Genomic DNA, 18,271 nt, shown 5'->3' on the forward strand with positions numbered 1-18,271 from the left:
AGGTGTTCCTCTCTTAACCTCAGTATGCTAACAGCCATGGATACTTTCTCTGAGCATCACCCTCTGGCCAGAGACTGAGCAGTAAGTGATCAAGGTTACTCTCCCTATCTATCACCACCACCACCACCTACTAATAACAAAGATGCATGAATATTTAGTAGTAGTAGAATAGTTTTCAAACACAGAATTCCAGCTAATCTCAGAAGTGCTCCATTTTATAAATTCTTAAAGGAGATCTCCTAAGAGCAAATGAAGTAGATGCTCGTTTTCTGCATAAGGAAGTTACCATCATTCAGAGAATTCATGTGATGGGTTCATTCCTAAAGTGGTGCTACAGAACAGCCCTTGGAAGATGCTGCTCTTCACTGTTCTTAAGAGTCCTCTGATTGGAGAAAACAACTAAAAAATGTAATGCAGCAGGAAGGCAGCACCCGTGAACATATGGTGAGTAACAAAAATGAGACCATGAAATCTGTTTTCAGATACTGCCAAGCTAATTCCGTAGCCTTGGACATTTCTCTTTAACTCCAGCAGTCTGGAATCTTGCCTCCCTAGTCAGCAGCACTTCTAAATCAGCCATAAATGTAGTCTGCAGCACTATCCTTCTGTAATGATCCCCTTTCAGATCCAGAAAATCAGGCAAAAACAGTGAAGCGTCCATTCTCCTCCCAAGTACCTACTCCTTTTAGTCAGTTCTTCCTCAAGCAAGAGGAGTTTGTCCCCCAAAGCTAGCTCTGCCTTATAGTCCGGGTGGATCTCTGACAGCCCTATTGTTCTATATTGGGCTTTGAAATATAAAAAAAAATAGACCTGTGGTATAATAGCTTTGGCTTCTTAGGGGTGATGGTCTCCACGACTAGCTAGCAGTTTTTTGTTTTTTTTTTTTTAAAGATTTTATTTATTTATTTTGAGAGAGAGAGAATGAGAGAGAGCACATGAGAGGGGTTAGGGTCAGAGGGAGAAGCAGACTCCCTGCCGAGCAGGGAGCCCGATGCGGGACTCGATCCAGGGACTCCAGGATCATGACCTGAGCCGAAGGCAGTCGCTTAACCAACTGAGCCACCCAGGCGCCCCTAGCTAGCAGTTTTTAAGATGAAAACAGACTACTTCAACCAGAGGATGATCCACATCTTCTGGCTGTTTTCTTCCTATTGTTCACCCCGGTCACCTCCTCCTAGTGTAAAATCCCCAAAGTTGTGCTTTATTACGCAGACCCTTGTGAAGTAAATACGCTGCTGCTACTGTATAGTAATGTTGTTCATCCAGTACACCACTAGGATTAAAGAAAAGTCTTCAGTTTCCAGATCCTGAGGATTAGTTTCTTTGGCTATTTTTCAAAACAGAGGAGAAAGCGGAACTAAACGTTTTTGCTGAAATAATATACCCATCATTTAAAGCATTATTTATACAAATGCACTTTATTGTTTTAAACAGAACAAAAGAAGAGGCAGAAAATATTTGCATATAACAAATCCTAGCTTATAAATGTAGTTTTTTAGTGGTGATGTCTCTAATCAGTCTTCAGGGGTTTTTTGTTTTGTTTTTTTTTTAATTTGCTTCACTGTGTCTTGAGCACTGATATTAGAGAAAAGCACATCGGCATAAAGTGTAAACCAGTGTCTCAAAACACTGGAAGAACATGGAGAGCAAACGTGATTTTTCTTATTTCCTCTAAGTAATCTTTCATAAAACAAAAGGTGATCTTTGGCATAGATTCATTTAAAGGCATTAATATTGCATTTATATCAGGTAAGCAACTATACAAATATGCTGAGGGCCTTGAAAATAATATTCATCAGTTAAAATAGAGGAAGCCTGAGTGTACAGTACCAACTGAAGACAAGTTTTACACATTCGATGTTGGGATTTAACACACATTGGAGGTGAGAAGAAAGGACATTCAGGCAACGGTTCTTACTCCTTTACTCATCCAGTTCTGGCTTTGGGAAGAAGTAGGATTTCATGTGCTGGGCAATGCTTAGACAGCAGTGATAAGTGCAAAAAAGGAAAAATTCTTCTCTCTCACTTTGCCAATAGGAAACTTACGGTGCTAATTAAATACTATACCCATTACTCGCGAGCATTCATACTTGGGAGAGAGGAGAGGATACAGGGCTTGGTTTAAGGGAGGTAAGAATATACTGAGGACTATTTCCCATTGATTATCCCCAACAGTGCCAGAATTCCAGTCTGCAAGTACCAATCTCCCTTAGGTAGGAAGTGCCCTTCAGACAGGATTGCCTTTCTATTAAACATTCCTGGGGGGCAAGCACCAATTCTTAGGACTGAATTTCAAAAGGATAAAAAGGATCTTTCAAAATTACAATGAACAAGCACATATCTTTAAAATCTTGTTTAGGAAAGGTATAAGGGAAGAATACAAAAGTCAGGATTGGAGAAATGATTTGGTTAAAAACTAAATGCAGCATTTCAGCTCAGAAAGAACAGTAAGAGCTAAGAATGAACGATAAGGCCTCAGCACAGACCTCTGCAGGCAGTGACAAAGCATGAGGCGCCTGGGAGTGGCCCTGCCCGGAAGATGGGCAGGGCGTCGCCCGGCTACTCTGCCCCTCCCGTGGCAGAGAGCACCAGGACACACAGTGTGGGGGGGTGCCTACCTTCACAGGCCGAGGCGGGATACAGGGTGGGAAGTTTCCCTACACAGAGGTTGCTCGGGCAAGGTAAAGACAATTGTGTGATTCTGTGATTTCCTCCTGAGAGTGAAATTTGGTTTTGCACTGTGGGAAATTAGGATTAAACTGGGGAAGGGCAAGAGGCGAATCCAGGACCCACAAGCTGGGGCTCCCCAGAGGCCTTTTTCCCTTGTAGCAGCAAATCTCACTTCTGAAAAGAACCCAGATAGCACAGCTGGGGTCAGGAGCAACATGGAAAGCCCAAAACAAATTTTGGAGGCACAGTGATTTTCTTCTTAACAACTTGCCTGGGCCCTGGGTCTTGGGAGCCTGGTGGGGAGAATTGGGGATGGGGTGGGGGGTGGCAGTGAAAAGGAAGCAGAAGAGGAACTGTCCCCTAGGGAACGAGGGCAGAGCAGGGTGTCTTGGCTAGTGTTCAGTCTTGGATTCTGAGCTTACATGAAGTCCATGGGCTAGAAACCCAGTCTTCCTATTGGGATAGAGTGTGCAGGAGTTTAACTGTGTTTGAGAATACAGGCTTTATACGGAGAAACAAAGTGTCCAAGACAAGAGTATAAATGGTTTCTAAAGTGAAGAGGCCCCATTCCTTTCTGTTATGTTAGGCCAGGATGTGGCCTATAACCCCCTAGCAATTCTCTGCATCTTCTGGGGCTCAGATCATTTCATTCTGTTTAGTAGGGGTTTCTGTGCCAGCCAGGTTTGACCAGGTGCCTACTGGTACCAGGGAGTCTTTCTAACCCAGCGCAGTGTAAATCCAGCATCTGTTCGAATTTTGATTGAAGCAGCTTCTGCTTCTCGAACAGTCTCCTTCACAGACTGCATGAGGTTCTGGGCATTGTGAACCAGCATCTCTGTGGCCTGCAAGGAAACAGAAACTCTCCGTTACTTAACGTCCCTGATGTAGCCCTTCCTCCAGAACCGGCCTAAGCCTGGCGTGGCCTGCAGGTTACCCTACTTGCAGCTGGCATCCCCGTACTTGTCGCATCCCTGGTGGGTTAGGGCGAGCACCAAAAAGAACCCCAAAAGGCCATCCATGATTATGTACTATACCCTCAGCCGGCCTCCAGCACATACCCTTTCCTGGTCTTCAAACAAGCTCCTGCCTAGGGCTCTTGCTCTTCCCTCTACCTGGAGTGCTTTTCCCTCATGGTTCAGCCCTCACCTCCTTCAGATCTTTGCTCAGATGTCAGTCACTTTGGTAAGCCATTCCCTGCTCACCTTATTTTAAATCACAAACACCTTCCCAAGGGACAGCATTCCTCACCCTCCAATTCTTCATTTTTCTCCACAGAACCCATCATTACTAACTGATACGCTTCATGTAAATTTTACCTAGTTTTTTGTTTTATGTTTTACCTGATTTTATTTAAAATTTAAGTTCTACAAGGGCAGTGATTTTTGTGAGTTTTGTTCACTGCTGTGCCCCGTGTTAGGCCAGTGCCTGGCACAAAAGAAGTATTTCATAAATATTTAATTTTAATAATGAATGAAAAAATAACCAAATGAACAAACCAATCATAAATCCATGAAAATCTAAATAAGTAAATCTCCTAAACACACAGATTTACAGGACTAGGATCACACTAGTACTCCCAACACAGGAACTCAGAGAACTTACTGATCCATTAGCTCACTAATTTTTTTTAATTCTTAACTATTTTTGAGCCAACAAAAAACCATTTTTGAGCCACAGACCCTTTGAGGATTTCATGCGGTCTTCCCTGGATTCTTCTCTGGAAAATGCTCACGTGTGTAAAATTTGTCCATGCAATTTCTGAGGGTTCATCAGCTCTGAGAGGCATGACTATGGGCTTAAGTTCCTGGTCAGCTGACCTTTCCACTCAGTCAACAAAGAGGCTGAGGCCCAGATAGGTTCGGAGATTTGCAACCACACTCACACAATCGTCAGGATGAGAACTCAAAACTTCTGACTTGCAGTCCTGTGTTTTTGCATTCTACCACAGTCAGTTTCTATCTTTTTTTATTGTAATATGAGGGGGAACGTAGTAGATATTCCCAGAATACATTTGTGTTGGCTAATTAAATGACATGGTCTGAAAGTATGAGTCCTAGCCTTCCTTCTCTGTTTCTTCCACTTCCTTTTCTTGGGGCAGATGAGATCACATGACAGGAAACAGCCCAGTGCCCAAACCCTGCCTAGAAATCACGGAAGTTAGGGGTGAAGATCCAATGCCCAAGGTGTACGAGGAGGGTGAGGGTGAGAGCTGTTGGATGGTAGCCTCCCTGTCTCCTCCAAGGCGCTCCTGGCCTAGAGATCAGGGATGGTCTCCCTAACTACCTGTGAGTCCCCCAGGAGAGGGACTGTGTCTATTTTTCTAACTCCCCTATGCAGCGCCCAATACAGTCTCACACGCACCCCCGTGTCCGTAGAGCCTGTCCAGGCAGTTCAAGAAAAGACGCGCCACCTACGGTAGGACGACGTTGGAAGCAGGGCTCACAGCAGGGCCTACTAGGGAAGAGATACAGAGACCAAGAGGTGCTCAAAGGAGGGCTTTCCCAATCGCCCCGGGCCACATTTCCAGGAGGCAACGAAGGAGGACAGACTCCAAAAAGTGGTTGCCAGCCCTTAAGAGAACCCTCCCACCATCCTTATTTCAATGTCTGTCAAAGAATCCAAGAGAAGCACCTCCTTTGAGCTGGCATTTCAGCCTCCGCGCACGCCTATCTCAGGCCCCTGAAAAGCCGACACTCTTCATCCTCCCCGAGGTACTTCTCACCCAGTGAGCTGGGAAGCAGAAGTGCCCTCCGGCCACAAAGACGCAACAGGCAGGAGTGAACAGGCACTGGAGGCCTCCAGAGAGTCACACCTACTCCACGGAGACAACTGAGCTGAGTCCCAAGTGTTACTGGCACTTCACCCCGGGCCTCAACTTCCCATCTGTCAAGTGACAAAAGTTACCCAAGAGCTTTCCTTCCCCTTTGAAGTTTCTGATGCATCTGCCCAACACAGATGCCCTTCTGAGAGAGTTAAAGACGCCATTCTGCATACTGCATACTCAAATCACAGGTCAGATTTCCCCCAAAGCTGAATCAGGTTGCTGTGAAGTGGCACCGAAGCTGTTGGCAAGAAACCAGAAGCAGCAGACACATACCTGCTCGGACTCCTCGTCACTGATGTTGGTCCGGCCCAGCATGGTGGCCTTCACCGTGGACAGGATCTTGAGCTGGGTGCTTATGGTTGGGATTCGCTCACACACCTAAGAAGCAAACTTAGTTTAGCATGTTTCTAATGTTTTCCTTGCCCGCAAGCTCTTTGAGGGCAAGACTTATCCACCCCCTCTGTATTCCTAGAGGCTGGCGTGCAGAAGGCATGCAATATATCAGCAGCAGGATTCTACCTGCTTTCCCCCTGGGATCTACTGATCCTTTGTTCAGAAAGGAAGCATTATAACTTTTTCATTTGATTAGGAAAGAAATTTTCCTGAATCTCTTTCCCAAATATACATGTCTATTTCCCCTTTCTGCTATTTCATCAGAACTCCTCCACCTCCTTGCTCATCCAGTTTTCTCTCTCCTGCTTTCTCCCTCCCACACCTCCGACTCTGACACACACACACACACACACACACACACACACACACACAAGTACCTGTAAGAGGTTGGTTCTAATCCGCTTATCTGTGCACTGCTTGGCAACCTCCTTGGCCAACCGCGTCACCTCATCTGAGGCCTTGGCAATGTCCTTGGCACACTGAATCAGTGCCCGCTTGGTACCACTGCCCCCTCTTACCAGCCGAGACATCTCCGCCATCAGCAGAGCCATGCGCTTGGCCGCTGCGATGATGTCATTGCCCTAGAGAGAGACGCAAAGACATAATGTGAGCCCAGCCCACAGTGGCCAAGTGAGGGAAGGAAGTAGAAGCACAGAGAAGAGAGGAGGGAGCCTGCTGCTCTAGCAGCCTCTGGAAGGGTGAGGAGAGAAGAACAGGACTCTTGAGCGATACGGACAGCACAGGAGGACGGAGACAAGAGTGAGCCGGGCACTCCCCCCAGCACTCAGTGAGACAGAGCGAGATGACCCCACTGAAAAAAGGAAGACCTGCAGATTAGTCTGGAAGGGCAACAGGTGCGCCCCTGGCATAGCACTGAGCAAGCACTTCATGTCCAAGTTAATCATGTCAATCAAAATGAGGACGGGACGGAGAAGTTGGTTAAACAGGCATCTTCCTTTCTAGAGGGGGAAAGCAGGAGAGCTAGCTTGAGGGGAAAAATACAGAGGAGCCTTTCCAGACGCTGAAATCATCCACTTCACCCTAATCCTTGTTACAAATAGCAGCCAAGGACTGTGGCTGCTGAGCTAGAATTTAAACCAAGTAACTATGATCAGCCTTGGTGAGAAAAGATCTATTTTCTCACCTAGACAGCTCCTGCCCTCCCTGCTACTGCCTCTTATTTGTCCTGTCAGCCTCAGGGAACATGTTATTTTAATTTGTCACATTTAAAAAGGCCACGAATCAATTCTTCAGTCCTCTCAGCTAAGTGGCTTCAATTAAAGAAACCTTCAGCTAAGAGCAGAAAAATAAAAATCATCGGTCAAGCTGTACATGGAACCCCCACTCCAGCTCATGGTGGGTTACCTTCGAGAGGGCATTTGGGTTCATTAAAACCCTCGTGGGTCATAATAAAGAGCTGTGCAAGGAATTTACTTTATGCCCTCAAAAGGTGCACCTTTTGGCTGCTAACAACCAAAAATAACACTGCAATGTTCAAAACTACCTCAAAGGTCAGGCCCTACTCATTTTTCCCCTCCTGCTTTTCAATTCGCTGTACAAGGCAGTGAGGCGTCCACAAACCATGCCAGCCGCACGGCACCCTGTGAGACCCCCCGCAGGCATCACGAGGTGGCCGATCGCTATGCCGGGATGCGGGTGACATCTCAGGCAGTCGCGGAAACCAGAGAGAATACAGGGATGGGAAAAAGTCACGAGAACAGGGGCAGGTTAGACAAGGCCGTCGGCCCATCTCTTCCAGTGTAGACCTGGGATCGTTCCAGGATTCATGAACTTGATTAGAAGACAGTGTGCTGCCGGGGTTAGTTATTACCCATCACTCTTCAAACGCTTTCTTCTTGCAACATGCTACCTTCAAAGGGAAAAAAGTGATCGCCCTCTTCCTCCACTCCCCACACTAGTGTCAGTTCGGTCCCAAGGCCAAAGCTCTGTGGCTGCCCGTCCTGCAGCCCTGAGTGCTCTCTCAGCCCCAGCCCCAGCCCCTCCCCCGGAACACCTGGACACACAGTCGGTGAAGCCCCCTTCCCTGTGGGTTCCCGTTTAGGCCAGCATCTGCCAGGCAGCCAAGTGCAGGGCAGCAAGCAGCCCGCCCCAGGGATCCTGCCGTATAAAGCTGCTTCTCATCCTGGTCCGCTCTGCCTGAGCCATCATGACAGGTCAGCAGAGGAGGGGGCGGCGGGCCAAGCTCAATGGTCAGGCCAGGGGCCTTTTAATGGTCTACAGTAGTTCCTGACCTGCAAGTCATTGAGAGATCCACAGCTTCCCAAGGGGTTTAAGGTTCCAATCAGGTCAGTAAGAAAAGGAATCCTTTCAGAAAGTGACCCATCTCTACCCCCCAACAAACATAAAGGCAATCCAATTAATCTGGCATTAGCAGACCTATCAAACTTGTGAAGCCAGTCCTAACAACAAGGTGCAGACAGAGGCCCGCCCCGCTCAGACTCACAGGCCTCGCACAGATCATGAGTGATGCAATGTGTCAGGCTGCACATGGCCGGATGCATATGGAGCAGCCCCACCGGGGGTGCTAATCAGTACCTTACTAGACCACTTGGTAGCTTCGCGATGCAAGGACTGAGCCGCGGCCAGAATGGGCTGGTTGACCGGCTGATTGGATGGCATTAACAGCAGCTCAGGTTCGAAATCGTCTTCCATGTCAGGGGGGACAGGGAACCCGACAGCATCGGCCGCATCTGCCTCAGCTGCAACACCTATACCCACCTCAGCGGCCCGGTTACCCGGCTTTGTCGATGGCAGGAAGGATGAGAAACAGGGACAGTGTTAGTAAGTAAGAGCAGTAGGACGGGGAGATGGGAGGGGGGAAGCTGAGCATCAGCTGGTTTAGTAACCAAAGCTTGCCTAAGATGGGAAAGAAAAACGGCATCTCTCCAGAAGCCAGATGAACCAAACTCCACAGAAGGAGGATTCGCAGGCTCCAGCACCAGCCCAGGCACCCCCTGTTCTCAGTGAGGGAAAGAAAGAGACTCACTCCAGTGGCAAAAGGTTTCCAGAGAAAAATTTTAAGCAAGTGGCATTCCTTTTTTATACATTTACCACCAAAGTTAAACTTGCCAAGAAAAACTTTCATGTCAGAACATTTCTGAGGAGCCAAATAACCAAACAATAGTAGCTGATTACCTTTAAAAGGAATCCAGAGGGAAGAAGTAAATGCAGCCACACAACTTGCTTTGAATGGAACAAAGTGATTCCCCCCCGCCCAAGCTGGTTCCTATGGACACTGTTCTAGATCTTCTGGGACACAGGAAGTGACTTGGGTCAGCTCTGCAAGTTGCCTACCACAGATCATTATTTCCAGCAGGAGTGAAAAAGTCCCAGAATTTAAAATGATACAGCAGGGGCCACTGACAGCAAACCAGGAAAAAGGCAAAGAAAACAAACACAACGGTGAGTGAGAAGGACTTTTCAAATACCCCACAATCAGCCAGCTGAAAGGAGCCTCCAGAATGTGCCTCATCCCGCTTCCCATCTTAGGGAAAACCCACACTTCAGACCGGCTCTCTCTACCCTCTCCAGGCCCTGAGAGACAGACACCTCCACGACCTCCTCCTGCATCGACTACTACTACCGACTCAGAAATCTGTTCCTTGGGTACAAGCTAAATCTCTCCTGTTGCACACTAGGGTTCTCACCCCAACCTTCATTTACATACTTCACAGATAACCCAGGAACATAGCTACTGACCAAGGCTGAGTTCAGAGGAGCCCAAATCGGTGCCCACGAGAGAACAGGACCCATGAGGGGGAGAGAATCGATTTAATACCAGGGATGGGGATTCCAAAAGGCCAGGGCAAGAGGCAATGTGATCAGATGCTGAAATAGGCAGAGGGGAAAGAAAATAAAAGGAATTGCCTCGGTGAAGCCAAACCATGTATATGAAGAATGGTGAACACAGGTTCTTCTTTAAAAAAAAAAAAAAATTTCCTTTAAGTAATCTCTATACCTAAAGTGGGGCTCAAACTCATGAACCCAAGATCAAGAATCACATGTTCTACCCACTGAGCCGGCCAGGTGTCCCTGAACACTGGCTCTTTATATCCAACATCTCTAACCAAGGGGAAGTAAGAGTTTGCCTGGAAGTTTATTTGAGGTTGCTATCGCTCCCAAAATTCTTATCCTGCATGGGAAACCTGTCTCCAAAAGGTGATGACAAAGTTGGAGAATTCAGGGCAAATAAGGGGTTCAGGTACATTCTAAACCCTTTCCCTAAACTCTGTCTCAACCAGGACTCATCCTCATTCCTTAGAGGAGAGGCCAGCTCACTGCTGCTGGGGTTCAGAGTCTCAAAGTGTACAAAAACAGACAGACACACAAACACACACCACCCTCATCCCCCAGACACACACGGGTCAAGGAGCTCCTGACTCACAGCTCAAAGTCGGCAGTCCTCTGATGCGCCAAGCCTCCAGACAGTCAGACCTAAAGACTTCTGGCCACAAACGGCAGAGTGGGGTAAATATGTAGGCCGATGCCGTCTGCCCCTTAACGTTTGTTTATACTTCATGTATATTTTGTATCCTGCTACACGATATATCTGGGTTTATTGTAATGAAATTTAAATTGCCTTTAAAATCTTTGAGTAAAACCAACCTCTGCTGTCCCCTCCACCCCACTTTCCACATGCACTGGGACTCTGCAAACAGTCCTGGAGGTGTGCACGCCCCAGGTGGAAAGATACGATTATAAATAATTCCATGGCCAGGCCCAACACCAGGAAGGTCACTATTCATTCCTTCTTAGAACCTAGGCTCACAGCTAACAACACAGAAAAATAGAGTTAAAAAACCAAGGTCAATTTCCCAGCCTGGAAAAACCCAAGATCAGCTGCATGCAGAAGGTCCCTGGGGAACTACAGTTAATACAAGAGCTTGAGACAGCCGAGGGCGTGAAAAGGCAAATAAATGGTAGGAATAAAGATCTAGAAGAGAGAGTCATATTACAAACGTTGAGAATTGAGTTAGAACTACATTTCACTGCCAGGTTAGCAGTAATATTTAGCTCTTATCTAGAAAAGCTACCACGCACTTTTCATCATTTAGGGGAAAATAGGCAAAAGATAATCACAGGGCCTGACTGCTGCAGCATCCACATTTTCACCGACCACATTAATATTTACACTTCCAGATTTGTGGAGCTGAAGTTAGCCTGGAACAGTCTTGAATTGAGGGGTAAGATGATTCTGAGAAAAGGACAAAGCACACAGCTCCTAAGACATCAATCTACCTGCTTTCATGAAAAATAGAAGGAAAATGCAAACACTTCGTCTAACTCTAGCAGAGCCCCCAGAAGACTCTTTCACATCTGGAGTGCAGAGTAATTAGCAAGAGAGCATCTAAAGATATTCAGCAATCCCAAGAAAGAAAAGCAATTTCTAAAAGACCCAAATGTCCAAGGTCACAGGAGCTGACACTCGCATGGACAGAGGAAAGGAACCTCCTCTCACACATCTTACTAAGCCACAAGTAAGAACAGGATCATGTTACTGGCAACAGCAGGAACCAAAGCAGAGAGAGGGTAACTTTCCAATCAGACTCTTCTTCCTGGGCTGTGTGCTCTTCTTCATCCCTTTCCAGCAAGAAAAGCCTCCTTACTTACCTTGCTGGACCATTTGCGAGCTTCATCATGGAGCTGCCTGGCAGCCATCATCATTGGCTGGTTAATCACCTCCCCGGCTTTCTGCTCAGGGAACTCTTCATCCTTCTCCTCTGGAGGTGGGGGCCTGGGCGGAGGGACCTCACCCTCAGGCAGAGGTGGTTTGGGAGGAGCAAGCTCATCTGCCAGCTAAGAAAGAATTACTGGGTTGTAAGTAAAACCCTAGGAACTACTCCCCTCTAGAATTCTTTCCTTTCCTCCAAAAAGCATCCCCAGAAAAGCCACCCACGTTCATTCGATATAAGACCACCCACATGGAGCACAGGGACCACTTGCTTCAATCTCAACAGATGCATATTTTCTTTCTTGCTTCTCCACAAAAAGCCAGCAGCTACAGTTTTGGACGTATCCCAGGGAGACACGCACAGCACTACTGGCCCAAGGCTCCCCCAAGAGGACGGATCTAATTTGTGCTCCTGACTGTGGAAGGGCAGTTGCACAGGTGACTAACTTCTCCCCTGGGCCTCAGTTTCCCCATCTGTCAATGAGGGGCAGCTAAACCAAATGACCTCTAGGATCTTGATTCTAAGTGTCATGAACCTGTTGATCACATAAAAAGCCAGGCCCCAGAACAGACCTCCCGCTGGCCCCAACCAGGCACCAAAAGCCCAGCTACAAAGAAGCAAACGAAGCTGAAGCATTGGAGACTAGAGAAACACTGTGCCTCAGTTGGGCAAAAGGACCCAATTCTGTCCTCAACCAACTTAGAAACTTCCATCTCTTACTGACATGAAACATGGGAAAGTAAGTCAAGGAAAGTAAATCAAATTATTGCCCTGATGAGCTATTCCCAAAGTCCAGCTATTTCCAACACTGTTAGAATAATCACTATTTCCTATACTAGGATTTGTATCTGTAAGATACTGCCCAGGTAAGCCTCCTCCGAAACCATTTACCTATGGAAGAATAAATTTATGGTACTTTGGGGTACATAAAAAGAGTTTAAATTAGAGTTGGAGAAAAATAAATTAAAAAAAAAAACGATCACTTTTGTTACCAAAAAAAAAAAAAAAAAAAGTCAAGGAAAGGAAAGAAGAATGTACACAAGTCTAACCACCTCAGTTTTGCCCTTGTCAACTGGGAACACAAAAAATCTCCTCGCCACCAGATCATTTTCCCACTCCATTAACTCGTCCTACAACCTCATCACTCATCACATCCACACTTCCCAAAGCCAGCTCCTCTGCTCCAGTCAGTCCCCATCAAGCAGGCCAGCCCCCCAGCCCCCCACCTATCCAGCACGCCCAGTGCATAAGCACGGCGTTAGGACTCTACTGATTTTGGAATGCAAGTCAACTGTGCGTCCGACTAAGCTTCAGGTAAAAGCTAAACGAAGATACCTCGTCAACAAGGCTCCAGAGCACAGCTTACCTCCCTCTTGCTATAGTCCCAGCCCCCTCTGCTCAATTCTCCCCATCACTCTGAATTTACTTACACGGAGCTGCTCAAGATCCGGAGGAGGAGGCGGGAAGTCAGGCTCCTGAGGTTGGAAGGCTTCTCTGACCTTGGCCACAGCTCCCAGGATCCGATATCCTGAGTCCAGGAAGCTCTTTTGCAGGCCTAAACATAAGACGCCCTCACTTTCAGCTGGGCAGGTCAGTGCCCTGGAGCACTGTCTGTCCAGCAGCAGAACTGGTTTCTATGAACAAAAGCTGGATGTGAAGCTGCCAGGAAGCATCACAGGCAGTGGCTGAAGGGGAAGGCACGTAAGGGCAAGGCAGAGGCCATAAGGCCTACAAAGAGTCACAAGTGTCACAAACCAGCTAATCCCTGTGGTGCAGGGTGCCTTCTTGCCTGTACAATTAGCAAGTACTTAAGACGTTCCTGGGTGTGATCACTTGGGGCTCAGGTGGGGCTCATCACCTCTCTGATGATGAAGCAGTCAAGAGATAAGCCTGCCCAACTCAGAACAGAGGAGATGTCAGTTTCAGATTGGGCAGACATCCCCCGGAGTACGTCTCACCTTTCTCCCGACTCCTCTGCTCAACTTGGCATTAAGTGTATTAATCCCTAGGTTGAGCTGCCGCGGCTACAGTGTCCAGTCACCTGGGATTCAGGAATTCTACTCAAACTACTAGAAACTCCAATTAGGAAATGGAGCGTGTCCGTAGTGACAGTGGGTTGAAGATATGGGAAAGATCCTGCCTGGGCTAGGGATGAATAGGGCAGCCCTTCCTTCCCACTCCCTTACGCTGCCTGGATTCCACTCATGGGCTAGACACACTGGATGCTCAGAACAGGAAGGAATTCAGATGTTTCTAACCAAAGGAGTGGTAACATCTTTAGTAATACTGAAAACATGCTCACCAATTCAGCTAAAGAAAATCTGGATTCTTTGGTGTAGGATCAGGATATTCACTGAGGAGATCTACAGGTCAATTTAAGCCCTCCAGATTTGACAGAAACAGAAAATGTCTTACAGAGAAAAAAGCATTTTAAGAAAAGCAGAAGAGAAGTTATGCCAGTTACATAAGCTAAATGGCTGATAGAATGGTTTTCGTGCCTCTTTTGAGTAATTTCCAAAATAATGACTAAACAGAGCCAGGAGCTGTCTAGTCAGACAACAGGAAGAAAGCACAGAAAGGTTGGTCCAGAGCAACTAACTTGCAATGAACCTGCCAATATTGCAGAAAATAGTCTGTGCCATATTTTTTTTTTTTGGACATAAAAAGATTAATCTAGCATTCTCAAACTAAGGATCTGCAGTGTTTGCTCTCAGACGCGGTATGTGGTGGTGGCAGGGTGGGCGCGCGTTGTCTCGGCGCCCTGTCAGCTTCCTGAGGTAACCTCTCAAGTGAGGTGAACCACACCAGGCACTGCTTACCAGGGTCAGAAATGTTTCCAGCCACAGCCTTGGCATCCATCACCATGGGGGAGATGGTTTTGCTCAGTTCGTCAGAGGCGGCCTTCACAGCCTCACGGAACTTGGGATCCTCCGAGTTCTCCACCTCCCTCTTGGCCACCAGCAGGATACGGTTGGCCCGGCGGGCGATGCTGGTTGCCCCGGCGACCAACATCTGCGGCTGGATGTTGGCCATGGCTACTTTACACTTGTCCAGGTCTTTTTTAATTGCTTCTTCAGAAGCATCCAACAGAGATTTGGTATCAATAGCTTCGTCCACCAGCCCTGTCAGAACAGAAATGGAATTTTGTTTCTATTTTAGAAGAACAGCGACCCAAAAACCCTCTTGTCCACTCAAGGTTCTCACGTGAAAGTAAAACACCCAGAATGCTCTCCCTCAGCTCTAAGTCCTTCCTGAACAATCAAAAGCTTCCAGGTGATTACCTTAGACCAAAAAAAAAAAAAAGTGAAGATGTCGTCCAGGAGGCCGTATAGATTCACAAGATTCATACCGACCGTGGTCACTGGCCTTCTCGTGTCCACCACAGCCTGCCGGAATCGCAGCGACAACAGGAGGATGGCGTCTCCGGCCTTTACTGCATCTCCACATTATGCTAATAACACGGTCTCCCTTCCCGGCTCACTCCACAGCCATCTGTTGCTTGTTGGCAGCTTGTCGTGCCCAAGACGAGCCACGCAGAGGATTCTAATAAACCTGACCGCCTGCGTCTTGCTTCTGTTACCTCTCTTCCGACACCCCAGGAGCTCCACTTTCATGTCTGGCTGCGAGGGACCCTGTCACGGCAGGTTCTGCAGGGAAGTCGAGGAGCCCACGTTCCTCATCTCTTCCCTCCTCTCCTATCCCTCCCTCCACAGAGAGTGAAGAAGATTCGGAGGTGCCACCTCACTTGCACAGACACACATTTGTTGGCGGTTGGCTTCTCCTTTTTTTAAAAAAACTACGTAGTTGGTAAGTTGGAGGAAACTCTGAGACAAGTTGTATTAAATGGTAGCTATTGTGGTTCCCTGAAATGTGAACCCGCCGAAAATGACAGGGACACTTACTGTATCCACAAACACCGCCTCCCAGCCTCTGAAACCAAACTCTGGTTCAGACTGAGCAAAGGCGCTATTCAAAGAGAAGATAGGAGCTGTAACAATAAACATCACACAGGGAGGGCAGCATTAAAATAAAAGAGACTCAAAGAGCCTCTCTTCAAACAAAGTTGCAAGGCTTGAATGAGAAGCCCCTGCTGCTCAGCAGCCTTAATCAGGGCCAAGGACACCGTCAGGCACATGACCGTCCCTTCATCCAATTACAGCTGAGTAACATAACCGGTCCTGCTCGAGTTTCTCAGAACTCATTCCTTAAGGACTAGACGGTAAGAACGTCGCACGCAACTCTACCTGTCATTTTTTCGACATTATCGATCCACTGGTTCTTCATGGTCTCAAAATGTTCATAAGCAGCTTGATTTCCAGGATTCCTAAGTAAGATGCGAGCAGCCGAGACAACCTGTCAATGACAAAACCACCTTTAAACCCCAGGGCACCCTCCCACTGGAATACAAACCTTCAGCGAAGCTTTCCCCTCTCCACCTACAGATGGCGCTAGGAAGCCAAAAATGCGCAAGTCTTCGCAGGCAGAACACAGGAGACTTGGTCTCCTAAATAGCTCACCCGACTGGGCCCGTGCAAAAGGTTTTATAGTCACAGCCTGATTTTTGAGAAGGTAACAGAATGACAAAGGAAATGGCATTCACTTGATACTTCAGAACATACACAGAACTGACATGTTTAAACCCTTGATGTAGACTCTTCCATCTTAAAAAGCACTACCAAGAAAAATACTAAAAAAACCTTTAAAAAAAAAAAAACCTTTAAAGTGATATTTATGAATATTTATAAAAAAAAAAGTAACTGTCTACAGTTAACAAAGTACTTTCACATCCATTATCTTACTGAATCCTCACAACAATCCTATGAAACAGGACGGGTAATTTCTCCAACTTTACAACACAAAAACCAAGACTCAGAAAATGTGACTTGCTCAAAAGCTCCCAGTGAACCAGTTACAGCAGTTAGGGAAGGAACTAACATTTACCAAGTATTTGGTAAGTTACAGGCTATACACATATCCTCTTAGTCCTCCAAAATATCCATTAGGAAAGAATTCTCTCCATTTTACAGATGAAGAAACTCAAGGTCAGAGAGGATTCAAGTCCAGATCTGTCTCCAAAATCCTTACTCTTGCTATAGCTGGTGTCTTTAGTTTTTTTTTCTCTTTTTTAGGAATCTCAGTTTTATACAGAAACACCTACGTTCTATGTTCCATGTTTTATGGAAATTTTTAAAGAAAGTTATACATGTTCATATTTCATGGAAGTATTTTGAAGAAGTTGGACATGTATGATTTTTCAAGAGAATCTAATTTGTTAACATGCCACGTGGGCAAAAGATAAGCCATAAAGGTGTGGGGTTTTTTCCCCATCCTTTCCTACAAGTTCCCACCAAAGCCAGTATCACAGGCGTGTAAAGCCTAGCATGGGTCCTGATGTACTACAGGGACATAATACATATCTGCTGAATGAAATCAATTTTTAAAAAATGAATTTTCTATAATTTGATTAGGAAAAAATGTGCAAACATCACACTAAATGATGCTGAACTGGTATTTTTAAGAACACCTATCACATATGAGAACTTTAATTCCTGTCCAATTTGTTTTCTTCTGTCCCCACTCTTCCAGTATACTGTTCACAGCATACTGGCTATAACTTGGTTATATAATGAAGTAGAAAAAAGAAAACAAGTTCTGAATGCAACCAGATTTTTTAAAAATATCCTCAAAGAGATGTGGGGAAAGGTGTAAGCTGTACAATCAAAACAGACTAACCTCTCAGGATTATCCAAATATTTCTCTAAGTATGGGTGTGTGTGAGCAGGGTTTGCTTTACCAGTTTTTGTACCCTGAAAAGTTATCTATGATCATTGTAGAAAACCGAAACATTATAAAAATGATTTTGAAACTGTGTGTTTCTTTCATGACAATGTACATTAAGTGTTCAAAAATGTATAGAAACTGTCTGTAATTGACCTTTACTGAACACTATATGGTGAGTATCGAAACAATGAAGAGTGAACAAAATTCAACCTGGGGTGTGAGTTCTCGGGCCGTCTTTACTGATGCCTGAATGCCTTCTACCGTGGATTTATTAGCAGTTCCAACAGCAGCTGCCTTCTCCGCCGTGGCACCGAGCCTTCCCGAATGGTGCTCAAAGTTAGCTGCCCTCTCATCAAATACCTTGAAGAGAAAACAAAGACATTAGGAAAATTTATTTCAATAAAATGAGTCAGGAAGCCTAAGAAAAACTCTCTCTTTAAGTAGAGGCAGCAACTGCTCAAGCAAAGACTTCACGGATGACATCAAACCCTAGTTAATACGACAACAATCTGGCGATTGCCAGGTCTTGGCCTTGCTCTATCTCCTCCGAGGTTTGGCCATAAGCATTACGCACACACACTTGAATTTCTGTTCAACCGACGCTTACCAAGTGCAGACAGGACACACAGCGCTGTGTGGTCTGCAACAAGGAGTTCAGAGAATGTGAAGACTTCAAAAATCCCTGTTCCCAAAAGTCTTATCCTGTGGTTTGAAGAAGACAGACAAGCCCACTCCAGGCTTCAGGGTAGGTGGCTGGGTACATGAAAAACTCAAGAATATCCGCAGTCCTAAGCTGTACTCCACCCTCCTCAAGGCAGCAGCCCTCCCATATCCATTACCATTAATGTTGTAAAAACTCTGCCCCTGACCTCCATGGGAAAAATGATAGCTGGTGCTCACGCTCAGGCCT

General features: G+C 46.3%; 1 protein-coding gene across 2 annotated transcripts in view; it reads right to left on the reverse strand.

The window, feature by feature from the left end:
- Nucleotides 1-1,399: 1,399 nt before the first annotated feature.
- The window catches only part of VCL (vinculin), a 112,028-nt gene continuing 95,156 nt past the window's right edge, over nt 1,400-18,271 (reverse strand). Inside the window, exons 14-22 of one of the 2 annotated variants that reach the window (XM_006733451.3) lie at nt 17,572-17,721; nt 15,825-15,933; nt 14,400-14,702; nt 13,011-13,135; nt 11,519-11,704; nt 8,444-8,647; nt 6,265-6,468; nt 5,768-5,872; nt 1,400-3,512 (exon numbers count right to left, since the gene is read on the reverse strand). In XM_006733451.3, the coding sequence (XP_006733514.1) occupies nt 3,366-3,512; nt 5,768-5,872; nt 6,265-6,468; nt 8,444-8,647; nt 11,519-11,704; nt 13,011-13,135; nt 14,400-14,702; nt 15,825-15,933; nt 17,572-17,721 (1,533 nt within the window). In that variant the 3' untranslated portion in view covers nt 1,400-3,365. The remainder of the gene's footprint in view (nt 3,513-5,767; nt 5,873-6,264; nt 6,469-8,443; nt 8,648-11,518; nt 11,705-13,010; nt 13,136-14,399; nt 14,703-15,824; nt 15,934-17,571; nt 17,722-18,271) is intronic. The other variant, XM_006733452.3, reaches the window with a different exon arrangement.

Source organism: Leptonychotes weddellii, chromosome 6 (assembly GCF_054177405.1).
Source record: "Leptonychotes weddellii isolate Sample4059 chromosome 6, ASM5417740v2, whole genome shotgun sequence".
In the NCBI taxonomy this organism is placed as follows: Eukaryota; Metazoa; Chordata; class Mammalia; order Carnivora; family Phocidae; genus Leptonychotes; species Leptonychotes weddellii.